The 17,705-nt window shown below is 40.9% G+C and overlaps 1 protein-coding gene across 1 annotated transcript in view; it reads right to left on the minus strand.

Moving 5' to 3' along the window:
• RPGRIP1 (RPGR interacting protein 1) overlaps positions 1–17,230 on the minus strand; it is a 45,595-nt gene extending 28,365 nt beyond the window's left edge. The window contains 12 exon segments of the mRNA XM_061430543.1: positions 4,150–4,300; positions 4,760–4,903; positions 5,369–5,529; positions 6,687–6,829; positions 8,378–8,451; positions 9,531–9,677; positions 10,550–10,573; positions 13,676–13,781; positions 15,047–15,178; positions 15,666–15,763; positions 16,906–17,109; positions 17,111–17,230. Of these exon segments, the coding sequence (XP_061286527.1) occupies positions 4,150–4,300; positions 4,760–4,903; positions 5,369–5,529; positions 6,687–6,829; positions 8,378–8,451; positions 9,531–9,677; positions 10,550–10,573; positions 13,676–13,781; positions 15,047–15,178; positions 15,666–15,763; positions 16,906–17,109; positions 17,111–17,182 (1,456 nt within the window). The 5' untranslated portion in view covers positions 17,183–17,230.
• Positions 17,231–17,705: the final 475 nt, after the last annotated feature.

Genomic DNA, 17,705 nt, shown 5'->3' on the forward strand with positions numbered 1-17,705 from the left:
TACAGCCCTGGGTATGAATGTAGGATAAGGTAGCATGAAGTTCAGCTTCATACTGGGTTGGGAGAGAATCCAAGAAATTTGTCATGGTGTGGCATGGAAGACTCATTTGAATTTAATGTTTAAAAGAAGCAAGAGAATTATGATGAAATGTTACAGACACAACTTAAAATCTGATATCTAGCCATGTGCCAAGAAATAATAGACCTTAAGTAAAAACGAATACTAGAAAGCACTACAGAGATGGAAAATGTTGGTTCAGACACAGAGGTATGGACTGCAGAGCGGTGGGTCTACCCACTCGGGGATTTCCTTCTGTTGCTGAAGAGCAGCAGCAGAAGCCAGTGTTTTCATATAATTAGCAAGGCTCTAAGTCTTCTACTCTGCTGCTCTTCACAGTATTCTCAAATCTTCTCAGTGAGTTTTAAGAGAGACTATTCCAAGCAAGAAAAGTAGAATTAGGACAGGGAGACAACACTGGGCAGAGAGCATAAAGATGTAATAACCTTGAACTCCTACCTTGAATGGATTTGTTTTGTGCAAGAGGAAGCAAGGGCACCTGGACTCGGCCAAGGTACGAGCCAGGCTCTGAGTCTTCATCATCAAAAACGTACACAGAGAGGGCCTCCCGCCTCAGATACTGATCCAGGTCAGAAGTCACAAGCACTGGGAATCGAGCCAGGTCTCTGAAGTAGGGATTGCTACTGGCCGGAATGATGGTGGTGTCATGGTCAGAAAAGGTAAAGAAGCGATACATGACGTAAGGACTGGGTTGGGCTCCCAGTGATCGGCTCCGGAGGCCACAGCATCGAATGATTTCCACCCGCAGCTCATTCTGATTCTTCCAGGTCCCCGATCTGGGCTGAAAAGATGTTGGTCTTGGATTGAGGAAAAGGGCAGGCTGAGAGACTCATTGCAGGTGAAACCCAGAACCTTTGATGAGGAAAAGCTATGACCTAAAGAACTGCTGAATCCTGACTGGGAAACAGAGATGCCTAGCCAATGACTTTCACCTGCCTTCAAACTGGCTCTGGCAGATAACTCTCTTGGGGATATGGTGGCTCTCAGGCCTCATCTTAGACAGTGGAACAGAGAAGCCATGTTGTTTATAGAAAGGAGATGTAGCTAGCTCCAAGGGCATGATTTCATTTCAAACTCAAGCTTGACCAAGGGAAGGATCTAGACTAGTTGTGGTGTGACAGTTTTTATCTTTCATTCACATTCAACAAGTACTTATCGAGAGTGGAAGACTGAACTGTTCTCAAGAGCTGTTTGACTGAGTGTCCTCTGAGATGCATGGGTTCATCCTTTTTCTCACCTCATCCTTCTGGGCCTCCCAGGCTCCAAGCACATTGGCTGCCAAGTATGCCTGGGCTTTCTTTCGCTTATTGTATGCTTGTAGACTGGATCTTATGGGGAAGCGCAGCCTCATCCAGTACTCTAGCACCCCAAAGACTTCTCCACCAGTTCCTGGGTAGCAGAAAGTATGAGAGGCATAGAGGATACAGACAGCAAGGATCAAGAATAAAGGGAGAAGAAAATGGGAAACCACCAGCACTGTGGCAAACACCACATTAATCCTGGGAACTGCGGGAGGTTGACAGCACTTACCAGTAAGTGTGGCAGAGCCGTGGACTCTCTCTACAGTCTCCAGAACCCTGTCAAAGCAAATCCATCCAGCTGCAAGGGTGTGGTGCTCACTGGCTATTGCCTGGTGTAGATCAAGCTGGGCTGAAGCCCCTTGAAGGTAATGCAAGAAGAGGGAGTCTGTCTCCACCACATACTGGGAGGTGAAGTCATAGAGAGGTTGTGGCCCCACAACTAGTGGGGTACAGTGGGTTTCAAAGTCATAGAAGGAATAGGTGCAGAAGGTGGTAGGTTGAGTGTCTCCAGCCTGAGCCAGGGCAGCAGAGGTCAGAAAGGCCTGATGGATGTGCAGTTCAAAAAGGTTCTCACTCTGATGCCATGGAGAAATGTCCACTTTATCCTCATTTTCATGGGCTGGCAGTGGTTTCAGACATAATGGCAACTGTCGGGTGCCATAAGCCACGTCTTTAAGCTGTTCTAGAGGGGAAAGAAAACTGCCTATCCATTAAAGGGTAGAAGTTTCTTCCTTAAGGTAAAGGAAGGTAGAAAGAGAATAAAACCCATGGTGGAAGTCCAGATTGTGACTATTTCAGGAAACCATGTGATTTTAAAAGAAAAGCAACAGAATGACAACCTGGTGCTTTGGATTCTGATGGCCAAATAATCCAATGCCTATTTTAACTAAATTGGAAAGTAAATGCTAACCTCAGGAGGTTACACTGCTAACACTGGAGGCACAATTTCATCCATAGATGACATTGTTTTGGCTTACAGCAGCATCCTATGAATTAATTGATAATTTCATTACAGAAGCACAAGAAACACAAAATGCAGATATTTCCAAAAGTTTGGGATATTGGCCCTGGAGAGAATAGCAAGCAAGTTACAGTCAGTGTCTATTACATTACTCTGGGCTCCATTAAGATATGATTCCTCTTTTCCAGTCAGATCAACCACAAGACTCTTCATTCTGTTAAGAATTTTATTTCATTGTAAGAAGGCCAAAAAATCCACTTTAAATCAAAGAGTAATAGAGTAAAAATCAGGGAGGGCACTTACTGGAAAGAGGTTTAAAATATTGGCAATGGGATATAAAATAAAGATATGTGAGACAGTCCACTAAATCTGTGCGTTACCTCCCATATCCAACCAACCTGAGATGGTATATAGTCTGCTTCAAATTGGAGTATCTGAGTTGTCATGGTGTGTTGATGATAAAGGTTCTATTTTAAGAGGTAAACTAGTAGAAGAAAGATATTTTGGGTACATCAGAATGTCTTCCTGCCCAGAAGAAGTGGAATACAGGCACTAGTGAGCAGTTTCTTAATTGATAAGATTAACATAACTAAAGACAACATTAAAAATTTGCATTACATGATACAGAGTTAATAATTCTAGCATATAAAGAGCTTCTAAAAATTAATAATACACTATTAAGAAAAGGGTTAAGGGGAGGGACAGGCAAGTCTCAAAAGAAGTAATACAAATAACTGGTAAACAAATCAAAAACTCTTTAGCCTTATCAGTAATGAAGGAACTATAAGTTAAAGCAAATGAATCTTCAGAAGTAGGTAAGGGTATTATACTGCACTATCCTGGGAGAAAGGATCTGAATCTGAAAGACAGGAGAATTTCAATACAAAGGATTTCCTTTGTTACTTGGCAGGGACCTTTTAACAGAAAGGATCTGAATCTGAAAGACAGGAGAATTTCAATACAAAGGATTTCCTTTGTTACTTGGCAGGGACCTTTTAGCAGACTTACCCTGGTATGCATAAGTCATGCAGAATGACCCACCTCCCTTTACTCTAGTTTCATGGTCACTCAGTGTCCTTACTGATTCTGCTTTCCCAGAAAAAAGTTGCATATTCCCTGAGCATATTCTCAAGGCAGCAGTGAAAGAGCCACTATCCTAGAATGACAAATTAACATTCTGGTATAAATCTCAGTCTTCAGTGCATTTGGTTAATATGAGTCGGGTATCTCACCACTGAGTGTAATAATAAAGCCAATTTTCTCACCATGTAAGGCTGGAGACCAGATCCTGGTCACCAGTAAACTGGACTAAACATAGAAAGTGTCACATTATAAAATTTGCATCAGTATCCAGCCACCTACACTGCTTTGTAGACATCCACAAACTGCAACAAAGAATTCAGGAACTTTCAGAGAGAAATCATAGAAAGAGATGATGAAAGAGGAGTGGTGAAGCTCTATTATCTCACAAACACTGTGATCTAGGCCTGGCTTCAAGAAACAATCTCGAGAGAAGGCCCTCACTCACCTTAGGACCAACAGTGATACACTCTGATTTTCAGAGTAGATTCTGCAGTGTCTGGGCCCTGTCGAAAATCTCCAGAGAAATCAGAGAAAATACCCTGATATGATGCAGGAAAAGAAGCTGCTGGCCATGTATTAAAATAACAAAGATGACAGGATAAAGAACAGGAGGGCTAAGTCATATACCAAGACACAGAGGGCCCTCTCGACAGGTGCAGGGGGCAGCAGAGGCATTTAGCCGTGTGACAGATCCTAAGGTGAAATGAACAAACTACTAAGACTTGCCAGATACTGGAAGGCCATGGCTTCTTAAAATACCTTCCAGCTGATTGATACGCTTGTTCTTGAGGTCTAGGAGTTGATTCAACCTCTCCAGTTTTGCTTCGTGATCTTTATTTTCATTATCAGCTTTTGTCATCATTGCTTCCAGTTCCTCCTGAAACGAAATAATGTCTGAACTTTGCTATCTCAGTGGCCCAGAACCGAAGGGCCCAGATAAAAAGGTGGTACTTGGTGGGCAAAGGAAAGGAGACTCCACTATCTCCTTAGCAGGGCAGATTCATCACTAGAAAAAGGCTTGGGTTCCTTACAGACCCCTCCAGGACCAATTGTGCTGTTTGTGCCAAGGGGTAGTATTTTTCCTGGGACTGGCAAAATTTGAACCCAGAAGCTTCCCACTTGCCATTTTCATTAGCTGGCCCCTTTGATTCTATTGCTAAGGTGCCATGGACATGTGTGAGCCCTCAAGGGCAAAAGACAGCACATTTGTGTTTATTTGTGTTTGCACAATACAGCATATCACCTTGCAACAGCCCTGGAAACTTGGGTCTTGCTTCATATGTGGTTCCTGTGTGCCCATTTATCTATCCCCTTCCTGTACCATCTTTCTTTGCACCTGATAACACACGTTGATTTTGCGCTGCAGAATAAGCATGTCTCTGGTCTTTTCTAGTTCCAATGTGGTCTCTGCATGCGATACTTGCAACTCACTTAACATCTGGGACAGTTTTTTTTCTTCCTGGTTTTTTGGTTCACAGGGCTACAGAGGAAAAAGCATTGGTAAAACAGAGTATAAATATGGTAGTATAGTAATAACTATTGTCTAAAGTAGCTGCTGGTAATCATAAAGTACCAGCAGCAGAATCTATTTCAAAATGTAGAAGAGAACCTGTGTTACTTCACAAGGCTCTCTACGCTAGTTACTCACATTCAACAGAAGCAGTGAGCAAGTTATACAACCTCCAATGGATGTTTGCTCTTCAGCAGATCATTGCAAATCCTCATCTAGAAAAGATTCTAAAGCTTATGAGCTGTACAGTGTGGGAAAAATCTGTGCAGTTCATGAGGCTGTCTCTACTCTTAACCTTCTCATACCCTTCCAAACAGTGTCCTCAATCAGGACAAAATGTTATTTGGTGAGTTTTCTAGTCCCTTCATCTTTTCAGCAGATATTTGCCAGGGATCCCTCTGTAGAGGAGACTCGCTTGATTAAAGATGTTCTTACCTGTATCTGAATGGTCTCTTGAAATAGAGCTGGGTGAGTGGCTGGTGCAGATTGCCTGTCAGGAGATTGGGAAAATGTGCTTATATTTTGGAGATCCTCTACTTCCTGTTTATGCTTCTGAAGCAAGCTGGTGACCTCAAGCTCCAGATCTTTGTTTTGAGCTGAGGAAAAAAAATACAGAAAGCTGAAACTCTGTTACCAACAACCACGCTAAAGTTGGCCCAAGTGTGAATTACACTTTCCCACTAATGTTTAATTCATTTTATAAGCTTGCCCTTAAAGAAGTAATTTTCTCTGATTTCTACAAAGGGATTCTAGCTTATTGACCCTGAGTTGACACTTGGACTCCAAAAACAACAAAACACATCAGCAGAGCTATAGTACGGAATGGAGTACCAATACCACCACAGCAAAAATCAGAGCCACTTGACTGACTAGGTAGTCCAAAATTTTTGACAGTATCTCCTCAATGCTTCCCCAGCTCGGTCTGACTTCTAGGCTATTGGCTCCCTGTGACACCCACCTCCACACCCACTCTGGGCATTTGGACATTTCTATGTGTGTTTCAGGGAAGGAAGGTGATCACCATTTAAACTGATCGTTTCACTATCAGGGATTAGAGAGGAGGTCACATTAGATTACCCACAAGACCTCACTCGTACTTCATACATACTACAGGGATTCTTAGCACGTACTCCTAAGCTTTATTATTTTATGGTTCTTGTCTCTATTTTTCTTGATGTCATATTTCTTTTCCTCCACTCTGTCATGTGAATATACTAGAATTTGATGAAATATAAATTTGATAAGACTAAATATCAAGGTCCAGGCCAGCAAAAAGAGAGGAGACAAAGGTCTCTTTGACACTACTTAAAAATATTCAGAGTAACTACTGTGACCCAAGAATTAAGACAGGGGGAAATGCCAGCGGTAATGAAGATCAATAATCTGCTTCTCAATTTCAGGTATCAGATGCTAAAAAAGAAAACAAAATACCTTCCAACCATCCTAAAATGACTGATGAGAAGGCAGAAAAATTCATTTTCAATACTTTCAATAAATAGTTTAAAGCATTACAAATTAAGACGTGGTGTTCTCTCACATGGAAAGTCATCATGTAGGGAAAAGTATACGTGTGAGGTAGGTGTCATGCTTCCTTGATTGTGAATCTGATCTGACTGCCAATGTTCTTAGTCTAATTATCCAGTAACCCGCCCCACACACAAATAAGATCAAGAGATGGGGTTGGAGAAATGCTGGGCCAAGCTCCTTTCTCCCCTATTAGATGTAGAGGATGCCTCATTTGAGAGAGACCTACCTTTCTCTTGTGAGAGCTGAAGTAAGATTTCTCTCTTCTCCTTCATCTCAACATCCAGTTGATCCTGCAACTGAGAGACTTTCTGCTGTAGCTGTTCTCCAAGCTCATGGCTCCACTGAGGCTGATTGCTGCTATCCAGCATGCTGAAAACAGGCAGCAAGTAAGGAGGGAGAGGACAGTTGTCAGATGGACACTCAAAGTTGGGTGATAGGACGTCTTTATTACACAGTTTCAGCATCTCCTGGACCTAGTTCATCATTCATTTCCCTACATGTTTTTTTCTGCTCCTGCTTTCTCTGTAACTGTCATTTACCAACTGCCTCGGAACTTTTGGGTCCTACTGAGTTGCTTAGTATCACTTCTGTTTAAGTCTCAAATAACCCCCTGAGCAAACAACCCAAGTCTTATCTATTTCCCAGGGAACTTCTCCAACATGATGGCTTGCTTTAGGCAGGGAACTGTATACCAAGACATTCTCAGGCCTGTTGGATTAGAAATAAGGAACAGAATATTTCCTTTTTCCCTTACTCCTCTGTCTACCTTCACCAGTGGCTAGTTTAGAGAACGCTCACCTTTGAATTAGATTGTAAATTACTACTGTAGGGCAGGAACTAAATTCTCAGTGACTGCATCCTGAACACCACTTTATCTAGATGACAGGGCAGACTCATCTTCAGTGTAAAACACACAGTTTCTGATTATTTACACAAGTGAAGTTGACACTGGTAATCAAGCAATTATTTCTACTTATGTCTTTTTCCTATTTATCATTTTAATAAATGTGGTCTAAAAACAACTTGTTTAAGCTAGTCCTGAGATTTCTTGGCACTTTCTGCCCATATATTACATGATGATCTGAGAAGATAATGTTATGAATAATGAAGGGAAGAGGCCAACAGTAATGTTTGTCACAGGGAGTCTTCAAAGTGGGTAAGGCTGACACTATCTTATTTCACTGAATTGAAGAGTGTCAGTTCTTCCCAGGATGCTCCCGTGCAACCTCTCCAATTTATACCCTGCTCTCCTTAAGTTAGTCAGAAGGAATGTTTAATTTTTTAAAACTTACAGTATTTTTAATTTCAAAATACAAGAATATATATTTGTTGTGAAAAATTAAAATGATACAGAGATATTTAGAAGAAAAGCCCTATTTCAGTCCTTTCATCTCATTAAAAGTTTGTGGATCCACACACATGACATAATTTAAGTCACAACACATTATTTTGCAATTTGTATTTTCTTTTAACAGTATATCTTAGGCATATAGGTCTAATAACTTTATATTATTTCAGTGTGGGGGTACAACATGATTTATGTAGTCAGTCCCTCTCAGAGGAAATTTTGACTGTTTCCATTTTTTTTTTTTACTTTTACAGATTAAAATAACAATGCAGGAATATTTAACATTCTTACTACCAAGGTATCTTTGCATATACACAAGAGGATTTCTTTAGTTTTTGTTTCCAAAAAATGGGTTATCTGGCACAAAAGAGATGTACCTTTAACATTTTGATAGATAAGGTCAAATTCTCTTCCTAAAAGAGTCTGTCAATTTATATTCTCACTGTGTTGAGTACCAGTTTCCCTGTGTCCTTATCAAGACTAGGAATTATTTTTATTGTTTAAATTCAGATTGCTCTTTTCTATAACTTTTTTATAACAATGTTCTGAGATCTAAACTTGGTACTTACCTTTCTAAGAGTTTGTCATAATTGTCATTCAGCAATTTTCGTTCTTTTTCCAAATCTTCAACTCTCTCCTGAAACTAAGAATGATAATAGAATGCTTGAGATAAAATTTTAAAATCCATTGCCTTGCACAAGTTCTCCCTTTTCTGTTGTGGGGTGGGGACTTGTGTGGGAGATTTTCAATGTTCATCTCCATGTCTGTGAAGATCCATTCAACTAGAAAGACCTGAAGCAATTTAAGGTGGGATAGAAATTATTGGAAATAATGAGGATTCTCTGAATTAAATTTTTTATTGTTAATAAAAACATTTCTTTTGCATTTTATACAGAACCTGAGCCTGCATCATGACTTGACAGTTAGCCAGGGATTTACAAAACAGTATTATCCATCTCAACAGTGGTTCTGGGGATTAGGGAGCCATGTAAATACAGGGAGATGTTTCGAGCGAGGAAGCAGGCACAGCAGGGGTGATTTTTAATCCTTTCTTAAAGAGAAAAGGCAGTAGAGTCTTCTGATTCATTGGAAACCTGTGCACACGGGGCTTCTAAAACAAACACTGTACTGCGAGCTCTTGGGGAAGGGCAGGATAAGAACCCTGATAAATAGATATTTGCTTGTGGCAGGGAATGAGGAGTGAGGCGTACTACTGAATTAAGTTTTCATGATGTCTGGGTTTCTACTGTTAGGGAAACAGCAGAACGTTATAACAGAGAAAAGACTTTGGAGAATAGTTGTTTAGTTGCAAAGTCATGCTCGTCTCTTTTGTGACTCCACGGACTGTAGCCTGCCAGGCTCCTCTGTCCATTAGATTTCCCAGGCAGAAAAACAGGAGTGGGTTGCCATTTCCTTCTCCAGAGGATCTTTCCAACCCAGGGATCAAATCTGTGTCTCCTGCATTGGCAGGTGGATTCTTTACCACTAAGCCACCAGGAAAGCCAGATGTAAATATAAATCCCAGTTTGTTTTTTTTTTTTTCTAGTTTTACACCATTACAATACTGTAATCTTGAGCAAATTATTTAATCACTTAGAACCTCATTTTTCTCATTTGAAAAAAAGAAAAATACCCATATTTTTGCTCAGATACACTTTTTAACATCTTTGAAATTGGGATGTAACATAAAATTGATGGTATCTTTCAATTATTGTTATTTACCTCCTTGAGGGTTATCTGCAGGATGGACACATCTTCCATTTGGCTCTTCAAGCTCACAGCCTTCTTGCTCTCCTCCTTGAGCTCTGCCCTGAGCTCATTCACCTGGCTGAGGAGGGCATTGTGGGCTGCGCCCAGGATTCCCTGATTCTGGGGCAAAAGGAAAGTTGCTCTGGGAATGTTTATAACACTCAGCAGGAAGGGTCTCAAGAAACCAACAAAAAAAAGAAACCAACAACCCCAGCATCAGCATTCCCTAATGGATGTCTCAAAGAAGGGCTCTGATTTAACGCGTGGTCCTTTGCACTGTAAAACAACCTTGTTTCTCACCCTAGCATTTCTCAGAAAGTATCATTTCCCTGTTGGTGAGGATTTTCCACTCTGGGAAACTAATTCATCACTGGAGCCTTGATTTTCCTGAAGTTCAAACTCAACCCTAATTCTAAGTAAAGTGCCACCTTTCTCAATTGCCTTTATCTTCTAAGACACTTAAATGCTTTTTATGATGACATGTTTCCCTTTGTGCACCTAGCAAAGTGACATGTTAACTCTAGAAGTTAAATGCATTTTTCTGATGGATCCTTCTGAAAGGAACAGCTGTGGCTGATCATGCAAGGAACTCGACTTTAGTGACTCTTAATCATGGACATTTACCTAGCTTCACCTGTACCCCACTCACAGAGGTACAAATATTTAATAACACCAGAGAAGGTTTGCAACAATTTTGCTGTATCTCACCACCTCAGGCATGCTAGAGGACTACTCCTGGGAAAAATTCTCTGTAGCAATAGGCTCAAAAATACTGTTTCAAATATTTCTTAACTCAGACCTTATATTTTAATTTTTGTGAAAACAATGCAATCTGTATTTTCTGATAATAGTGACAGTATCATTTGTCTTAATAAAAATAACATGTTTGATTTAGTTGGCTAAATTCTGGTGTTACATTACTTGAAGATTCATTTGGGTTTCATTCCTCTGACTATCAAGAAATAGAGATTTAAGGAATCTTTATTAAGTACCTTATGGAGCAGAGTTTCATATGCCTGAAAGAAAGAAATAGATGTTATTCTATTGATATACCAAGTTGATATTTATTTTGATGTTTATCTCTGTAATACAAATGTTTAAATATTTATTTTAAAAGATGTAATAAACATTTCCCATAAATCAAGTCAATCTGTGTGCCTGTTTACTAACTGCTGCTCCTATCCCTGATCTAGCTTGCCAGGCAGTCTGTGAATATAATAGATTATGGAGTTTCTTTACAAGGGTCAGTTATGCAAATCTGCATTGCACTTGGTGGATTTTCCAAGAAAAAAGTATTTTTATTTTTAAACTAGGTGCTATCTCTTTACTCATCATGCTTCAGAAAGGTCCCTTTACAGTTTTGGAAACGGAAATAACAACAATAACCAAACTCACAGCAACAGCTACTATTATTGGCTGAGTAATTACTATGTGTTACATGTTACCGTCTGTTTCATTATCTCTTATATTATGATCATCGTAATTCTTTCACATATATTATGTCATTTAATATTTACAGCAAATCTGAGAGGTACTATTATCTAAACTTTAAGAAACTCAAAGTTCAGAGAGCTAAGTCACTTGCCCAGAATCACACAGCTTTCAAGAGACTGAGGGAGAGCTATACCTCAGCCTGACTCCAGAGTCTGTACTACTGACCTCATGTCACTGATAGAGATTAAGAGGATGAAAACTTATCTTAGTGTATGTGTAATAAAATATGACTAGAAAAAACAAACTGTAAAATCTACATTAAAAAAAATTATTCACCACTTTAGGTCATCTTTACCACTAATATGAGTAAGGATATTCAATTTAGAATGGCTTTCTCCCTTTTTTCCTTCAATGCAATGGAGGAATGGATGGATTTTTTAAATATATAATTCCACAAATTAGCTATTTACCCATATGATTTTAAAATATCTTCCTGCCAAGATTTCCCATCCTTTCAGTGTTACCAAAATTATTCAACTCAAAAGAATACATGCATATGCACAGTTCTTACAAAATACAGTTTTGGAGGTTGACCTTGTAAAGATACCTTTGTGCTACATTGCTTCAGTTGTGTCCAACTCTGAGACCCTAAGGACTGCAGCCTGCCAGGCTCCTCTGTCTATGGGATTCTCTAGGCAAGAGTACTGTAGTGGGTTGCCATGCCCTCCTCCAGGGAATCTTCCGACCCAGGAATCAAACCTGGGCCTCCTGCATTACAGGCAGATTCTTTACTGCTGAGCCATCAGGGAAGCCCCAAAGATGCCTTTAGTCCTCATTAAAACAGACATACCAAGGGCAGAACCAACTGTAGCTAATTTCACTGAATGGCACCACCATCATTTAATCACCCAAGCTAGAGATGCAGGAGTTATCTCTTATTTCTCCTTTTCCCTCACCACTCTACTTTGGTGATAAAGTCTATTCTTCTAGTTCTGGACCTCTAACACAGTCCTTTCTCTGTGAGCCTCTTTCACTGCCTTGGTTGGGACCCACATCCTGAATCCCCTGGATCACTGCACTCATCTTTTTTGCTGATTTCTTTGCCTTCAGTCTTACACCAGCCAACCTATCATTCACGCAGCTGCCAGGTCATCTTTCCTAGTAGTTTTGTCATTTTTGAGAAGTTCAAAATTTCAGAAAAGTATAAGTACTATCATAACAGTCATCTATAATCCCACTACTCAGAATTAATTATTATTAGTACTTCATAATCAGAGAAGGCAATGGCAACCCACTCCAGTACTCTTGCCTGGAAAATCCCATGGACGGAGGAGCCTGGTAGGCTGCAGTCCATGGGGTCTCGAAGAGTCAGACACAACTGAGCGACTTCACTTTCACTTTTCACTTTCATGCACTGGAGAAGGAAATGGCAACCCACTCCGGTGTTCTTGCCTGGAGAATCCCAGGGACAGAGGAGCCTAGTGGGCTGCCGTCTATGGGGTCGCACAGAGTCGGACACGACTGAAGTGACTTAGCAGCAGTACTTTATAATAGTTTTTTGAAAGTATCATTTCTTTATTAAAATGTATTTCAAAATATTTTGGACATGTAAAAAAAGGCAAACTGATCTCTTTGGGGGAAAAAACTGATGATCAACTTGATTAAAACCTTTCTGCAGCTCTCCACTGTCTATAGGATAAAGTCTAAATTCCTGCTAAGAGCTCCATGACCTGCTCCCTGATGTTTCTCACCTCTGTGCCTTGGCCTACACCACTCTACCTCTGGAAAGCCCTTCTCTTTCTCTTGCACACTCATTAACATGTGCTAAACTGTCAGTGTTCAGCTCAGGAGTAGAATCCCTTATGAATCCTCTTCAGATCCTGCAGCCCATCCTCCGGTGGATCCAACGACCCTTTTGTTTTCCTCTCATGCCCTGCTTGGCGATAGTTGTACTTGTCTACATCTTGTCTTCTCACTTTTACAAGTTCCTTGAAGGAAGGAGCTGTATTATCTTTTTAACCTTTGTATCCAGTGCTTTGCACAGTTCCTGGTAGTCAATAAATGTTTATTCAGTAAAATAATGGTGCCAATTTATTATTATTATTAGACTCTTGATGCCCTATTTCTACCATTCAGGTATAAGTTTCTATTGCATGGTAGTGAGAAGAGTGTGAACCTTGATTCCAGATAAACCTGGACCCAAATTCTGCTCTTCTTCTTACTATTTTTATAACTTGAGCAAGTTATTTAACTTCTTTGTGGCTCAGTTCCCTCACCTGTTAAATGTTACCTGTTAAACTTACCTTGACGGTTGTTGTCCGGCTTAGATGACTCTAAGTACCTAGGACAGAGTCCATCACATAGAAAGTGCTCAGTAACCTGGTTTCCTTCCTCTCCCCTATGACTGCTCTTGGCTTCCCAAGTTTAGTTAAACTCTGGTTGTGGTCTCTGGCTTGGAACTTAATCTGACACAAGTTGCCCCCACTTAATTCCACCTTCGTGGGCAGGGCTTGAGTTGTAAGGCTTGGATTTGAACATCACCTGTGGATTTGTGACTTTTGACAAGCAACTCAGCTTCTTTCCTTTCTGGTCTCCCACGTGTAAATGGAGAAAATAACACAATTTTCTTAACTAATTGATTTCACCCCCCCCCAAAAAAAGCACAGCTGAAGATGGCAACTCACGGCCTGAACTTCTGTTAATTGTGCCTTTGTCACTGCCAAAGAGGTATTCCTTTCATGCAAGAGCTTCTTAAGTCGAATCAGCTGTATATTCTCTTTAATGGAAGCTCTGGAGAAAGAAGACAGTACTAAAATACCATCTGTGAATGGAGAGTGTTAAGGACCTTTCCCCTCTGTGGGTACGGACAGGGACACAAAGGAAGATCGTTATTTCTGAACCTAAGAGACCATGTTTTCTATATTATTTGAAAGGCACTAGGGGAGGATTTGGGTTCACTACACTCTGTGTCAGCGATTTCCAGGCCTAGCTGGTTATTAGAATCATCTGGTGCAATCTTTAATCTTAACACTGTCTCAACTCCTCCCCCAATTAATTGAAAGGGAGTCTCTGGGGTGGGACACAGGCATCTGTGGCTAAGCCTTCAGGTTTAAAACTTATGTCCATACAGAAACATGGATGTGGATTTTACAACAGTTTCACTCATAACTGTCAAAATTTGGAAGCTACCAAGATGTTCTTCAATAGGTGAGTGGCTAAATAAACTGTGATACATCCAGACAATGAAATGTGATTCAGTGCTAAAAAGAAATGAACTATCAAGCCATGAAAAGGAGGAAACTTAACAGCACATTGCTAAGTGAAAGAAGCCAATCTAAAAAAACAACATACTGTATGATTCCAACTAGATGAAGTTCTGGGAAAGGCAAAGCTATGAGGACAGTAAAAAGAGCAGTGGTGCCAGGGGGAAGGGGGAAGGAAGGGATGAGCAGGCAGAGCACAAAGGATTTTTAGGGCAGTGAAACTACTCTGTACGATACTATAACACTGGACACGGGATTAAATAATTGTCCAAACCCAGAGAATGCACAACACCAAGAGTAACCGTAAGGTAAGTTATGGACTTTGGGTGATTTTTGTGATGTGTCCCTGTAGATTGATCCATTGTTACAAATGTATCCCTCTGCTGTGGGATGTTGACAATGAGGGAGGTTTGGGTGTGTGGGGGAGGGCGGGGAAGATGAGACGGGGAGACCTCTCTACTTTATGCTCAACTCTGTTGTGAACCTAAACTGCTCTAAAAAAATTAAGTCTTTTTTTAAGCTTTCCAGGGGCTGAAGCAGAATGGGGGCTGAGAACCCCCATCTGGTGATAAGGATGAAATATTTTTCCTTCTATAAAGTGAAGCAACAAAACTTTTATTATACATAAATATTCCTTTCAAGTTAATCGATTCTGTAATCCACTTGTGCCTCCAAGGTCTACTTCTCAGTGTGAATTTAATCCCAAACATTCTCTCTTCCCCTGAGATGGGTGAAAGGTGCCAAGCAGAATCTTTTTCAGTTCATTTGGGACATGGAATTCCACACTCTTACCGAAGCTCTGTGGCCTTCTGAGTACTCTCCAAAGAGCTTCTCTGTGCAAAATTTTCATCTTTGGACCACATTTTCTCAGGAGACTTGGGTGGTTCTTCCACTTGCATGGTATCGCTGGTCATAAGGTGGCCACTGTTGGGCATGCATAGACTAATGAGCTTAGTCATAATTATATGACTTTGCTAAAAGAGATTTTCCTGTTAGAATTAGGAACATTAAACACAAAAAGAATAAATAGAAACCCCTGTTATAGGGGTTTAGAACTAGGTTCTCATATATATATATTTTTTTTAATTAGGGGAGTTAGTAATCTTGGCATGTGTGGAGGATAATCTTACAAAGTGTAGGTTTCCAGTGTCAAACAGAAATATAAGTTAATTATGACCTAAGGGGGAAGTGTAGGGAGAAGGAATATCTTCAATTAAGGAAAGGGCCTTTATTTTCCTTTCCTTGGAAGATAGGTGCTTATTTTCCATTTTTAAGCAATGAAGTTGGAATTTGACTTAGGGATGACTTTCTGGAACGACTCAAAAGTGGCAGGGTTCACTTGTTCCCCAAATGAAGTTTTTCCAATTAAAGGTGAAAGAGTAACAGCACAGGATAAAAGAAGAGAACTCACAGTTCGCTGGGTTCACTGGCTACTTCACCTCTGGCTTTTTCATTTGTCACATGTTCCTTGAATGTGGGAGGGGCTGTGTAGCTCAGCCTGTCCCTTGACTCTGAAAGTTTATAGACAGAAGATGCAGCCTCTGGCAAGAAGATTTCTCCAAAACTCTGGCTAGAAATGGAACCCCAAGTCCTGAAGGTAGGGAGACTTGAGACCTGGGGGAAGTCCTTATATGACCAATGATCCAGAGGAGGGGTTCTCAGTTTTTACTCTTGCACTAATGATTTAATAAGTTAGCAGGACTATAGGCTCTTGGGTAAGCAAGAATAAATGGGAAGAAGAAAGAGCAGGGACTGTGTGTCTACTCTTATGTATCTTTGTTTCTAGTGCCTAGTATATAATTGGTATTCTATAATGCTGAAGTTAAACTGAGCTGAACTTCAAACAAATTTTTTTAATTTTTCTCCTTTTAGCTGTTTACACAAAGATTTTGTTGGCTCAAGAAGGGACCTTGAAAATATAGAACTGTGCTAAACAAAACCTAACACTGAGTCCCCAGGGCCCAGACACCTTATTTCCATTAACCTAAAAGGGGATGAGTAAGCCAGGTGAAGGAGGCACATACAGCACTGTATTTAATTGAACACTGGGTTCCATAGCAGTCAGAGATACTTAGCCACTTGGGATACAGGAAGAGGAGAAACTGCAGCTCCTCAATTAGCAGCCTGGACTTCAGGAATGGGCTTTGGGAATCTCTGAACCCACGCAGTTGTATGCAAAGTTTGTCTATGTATATGAGCAGTTTTCTTGGGAGGAGGCCTAGCTTTTGCTCATGGTTTCAAAGGAGTCTCTTTCCCCCCAAAAGATGAAGAACCCCAATTTTAGAGGCATAAATCACTGCCCAGAGTCCCATAGTCCCAGGAGAGGGGCAGGTCTTAAGATCACTGCCACTCACACCTGAGCAGGTCATCAAAGTTATCTGTTTTCTGATCCCTACAAAACTTGACCAGCAATTTTCCCTTTTCCATTGTCTGATTCTCCTCTCAATAGAACCGCATGGTGAAGTGAGAATTTTGAACCTGACATCCTACTCAAGGGGGAAAAAAAAAAGATTTTGGAGAATAGAGAGGAACGAGAACAAAAGAGCAAAATGGGGGTGGTGGGCGGAATACAGCAGTAGGAGGAAAATGTGGCTGGCAAATCAATCCTTCCAGCGTTTTGACTCTGTCGGGGATTTGGCGCCGAGCCTCACCTCTTTTGGGTTTCTCTGCCTCCGGTGCCCCGGCGGTGTGGAGCTGTCTGTGTCCCGCGTGGACGCGAGGCTGGGTGCGGCGGGGAGCAGGGGGGCCGACGCGCTGGAACTGCAGCTGGAGCCCGGGCAGCGGGGCACGCTGGTGCTTGAGGGGGCGCTGCCGCCACTCTGCGTTCCGCCGCCGTTTAGCGGGCTCCCGGAGCTCTGGCTCCGCCGCCGCCGCCTCGGCCCGCAGGCCCCGGCCTGAGGCGGTTAACCGGAGCAAGGCTGTTCTCATCCTGTGGGCAAAAGGAGAGCTGGTCGATCCTACCTTCTTCTTCTATGACAGCGATTATCTCTACAGTTTATTTGGTGGCAAGTAATCTGAATTGATCTCGGATATAAAAATTAATTTTCTGCCCCCAGTGACCATGATGTATTAATATAGAAGACTATATATATAATTGTGTACATTTATTTTTAAATTATATGTACAGTCTTCTGTATTAATACATCATGGTCATTATAAACCATAAAAGTACTAAGTTAACAGGAGATAATTAAATATAAGTAGAAATTTTAATATTTACTTCTCCAGTCCCAACTGTTCACACATTCCTCTATATATGCTCACTCTAAAAATTATTCCTGTATTAGTCCCCCTGGGTACACTGAGCATTACCTACAATGGATAGTCAATCACTATTTATTATCTTGACCTGAAATCATACTTTTAAATGTTACCATCAGATTCTGTGGTCCCACCGCCTGCCAGTTCTGACACTGACTACGTTGCCTGGGGCATGTCATTAACCATTTGG

Source organism: Bos javanicus, chromosome 10, assembly GCF_032452875.1.
Source record: "Bos javanicus breed banteng chromosome 10, ARS-OSU_banteng_1.0, whole genome shotgun sequence".
NCBI classification, from domain to species: Eukaryota; Metazoa; Chordata; class Mammalia; order Artiodactyla; family Bovidae; genus Bos; species Bos javanicus.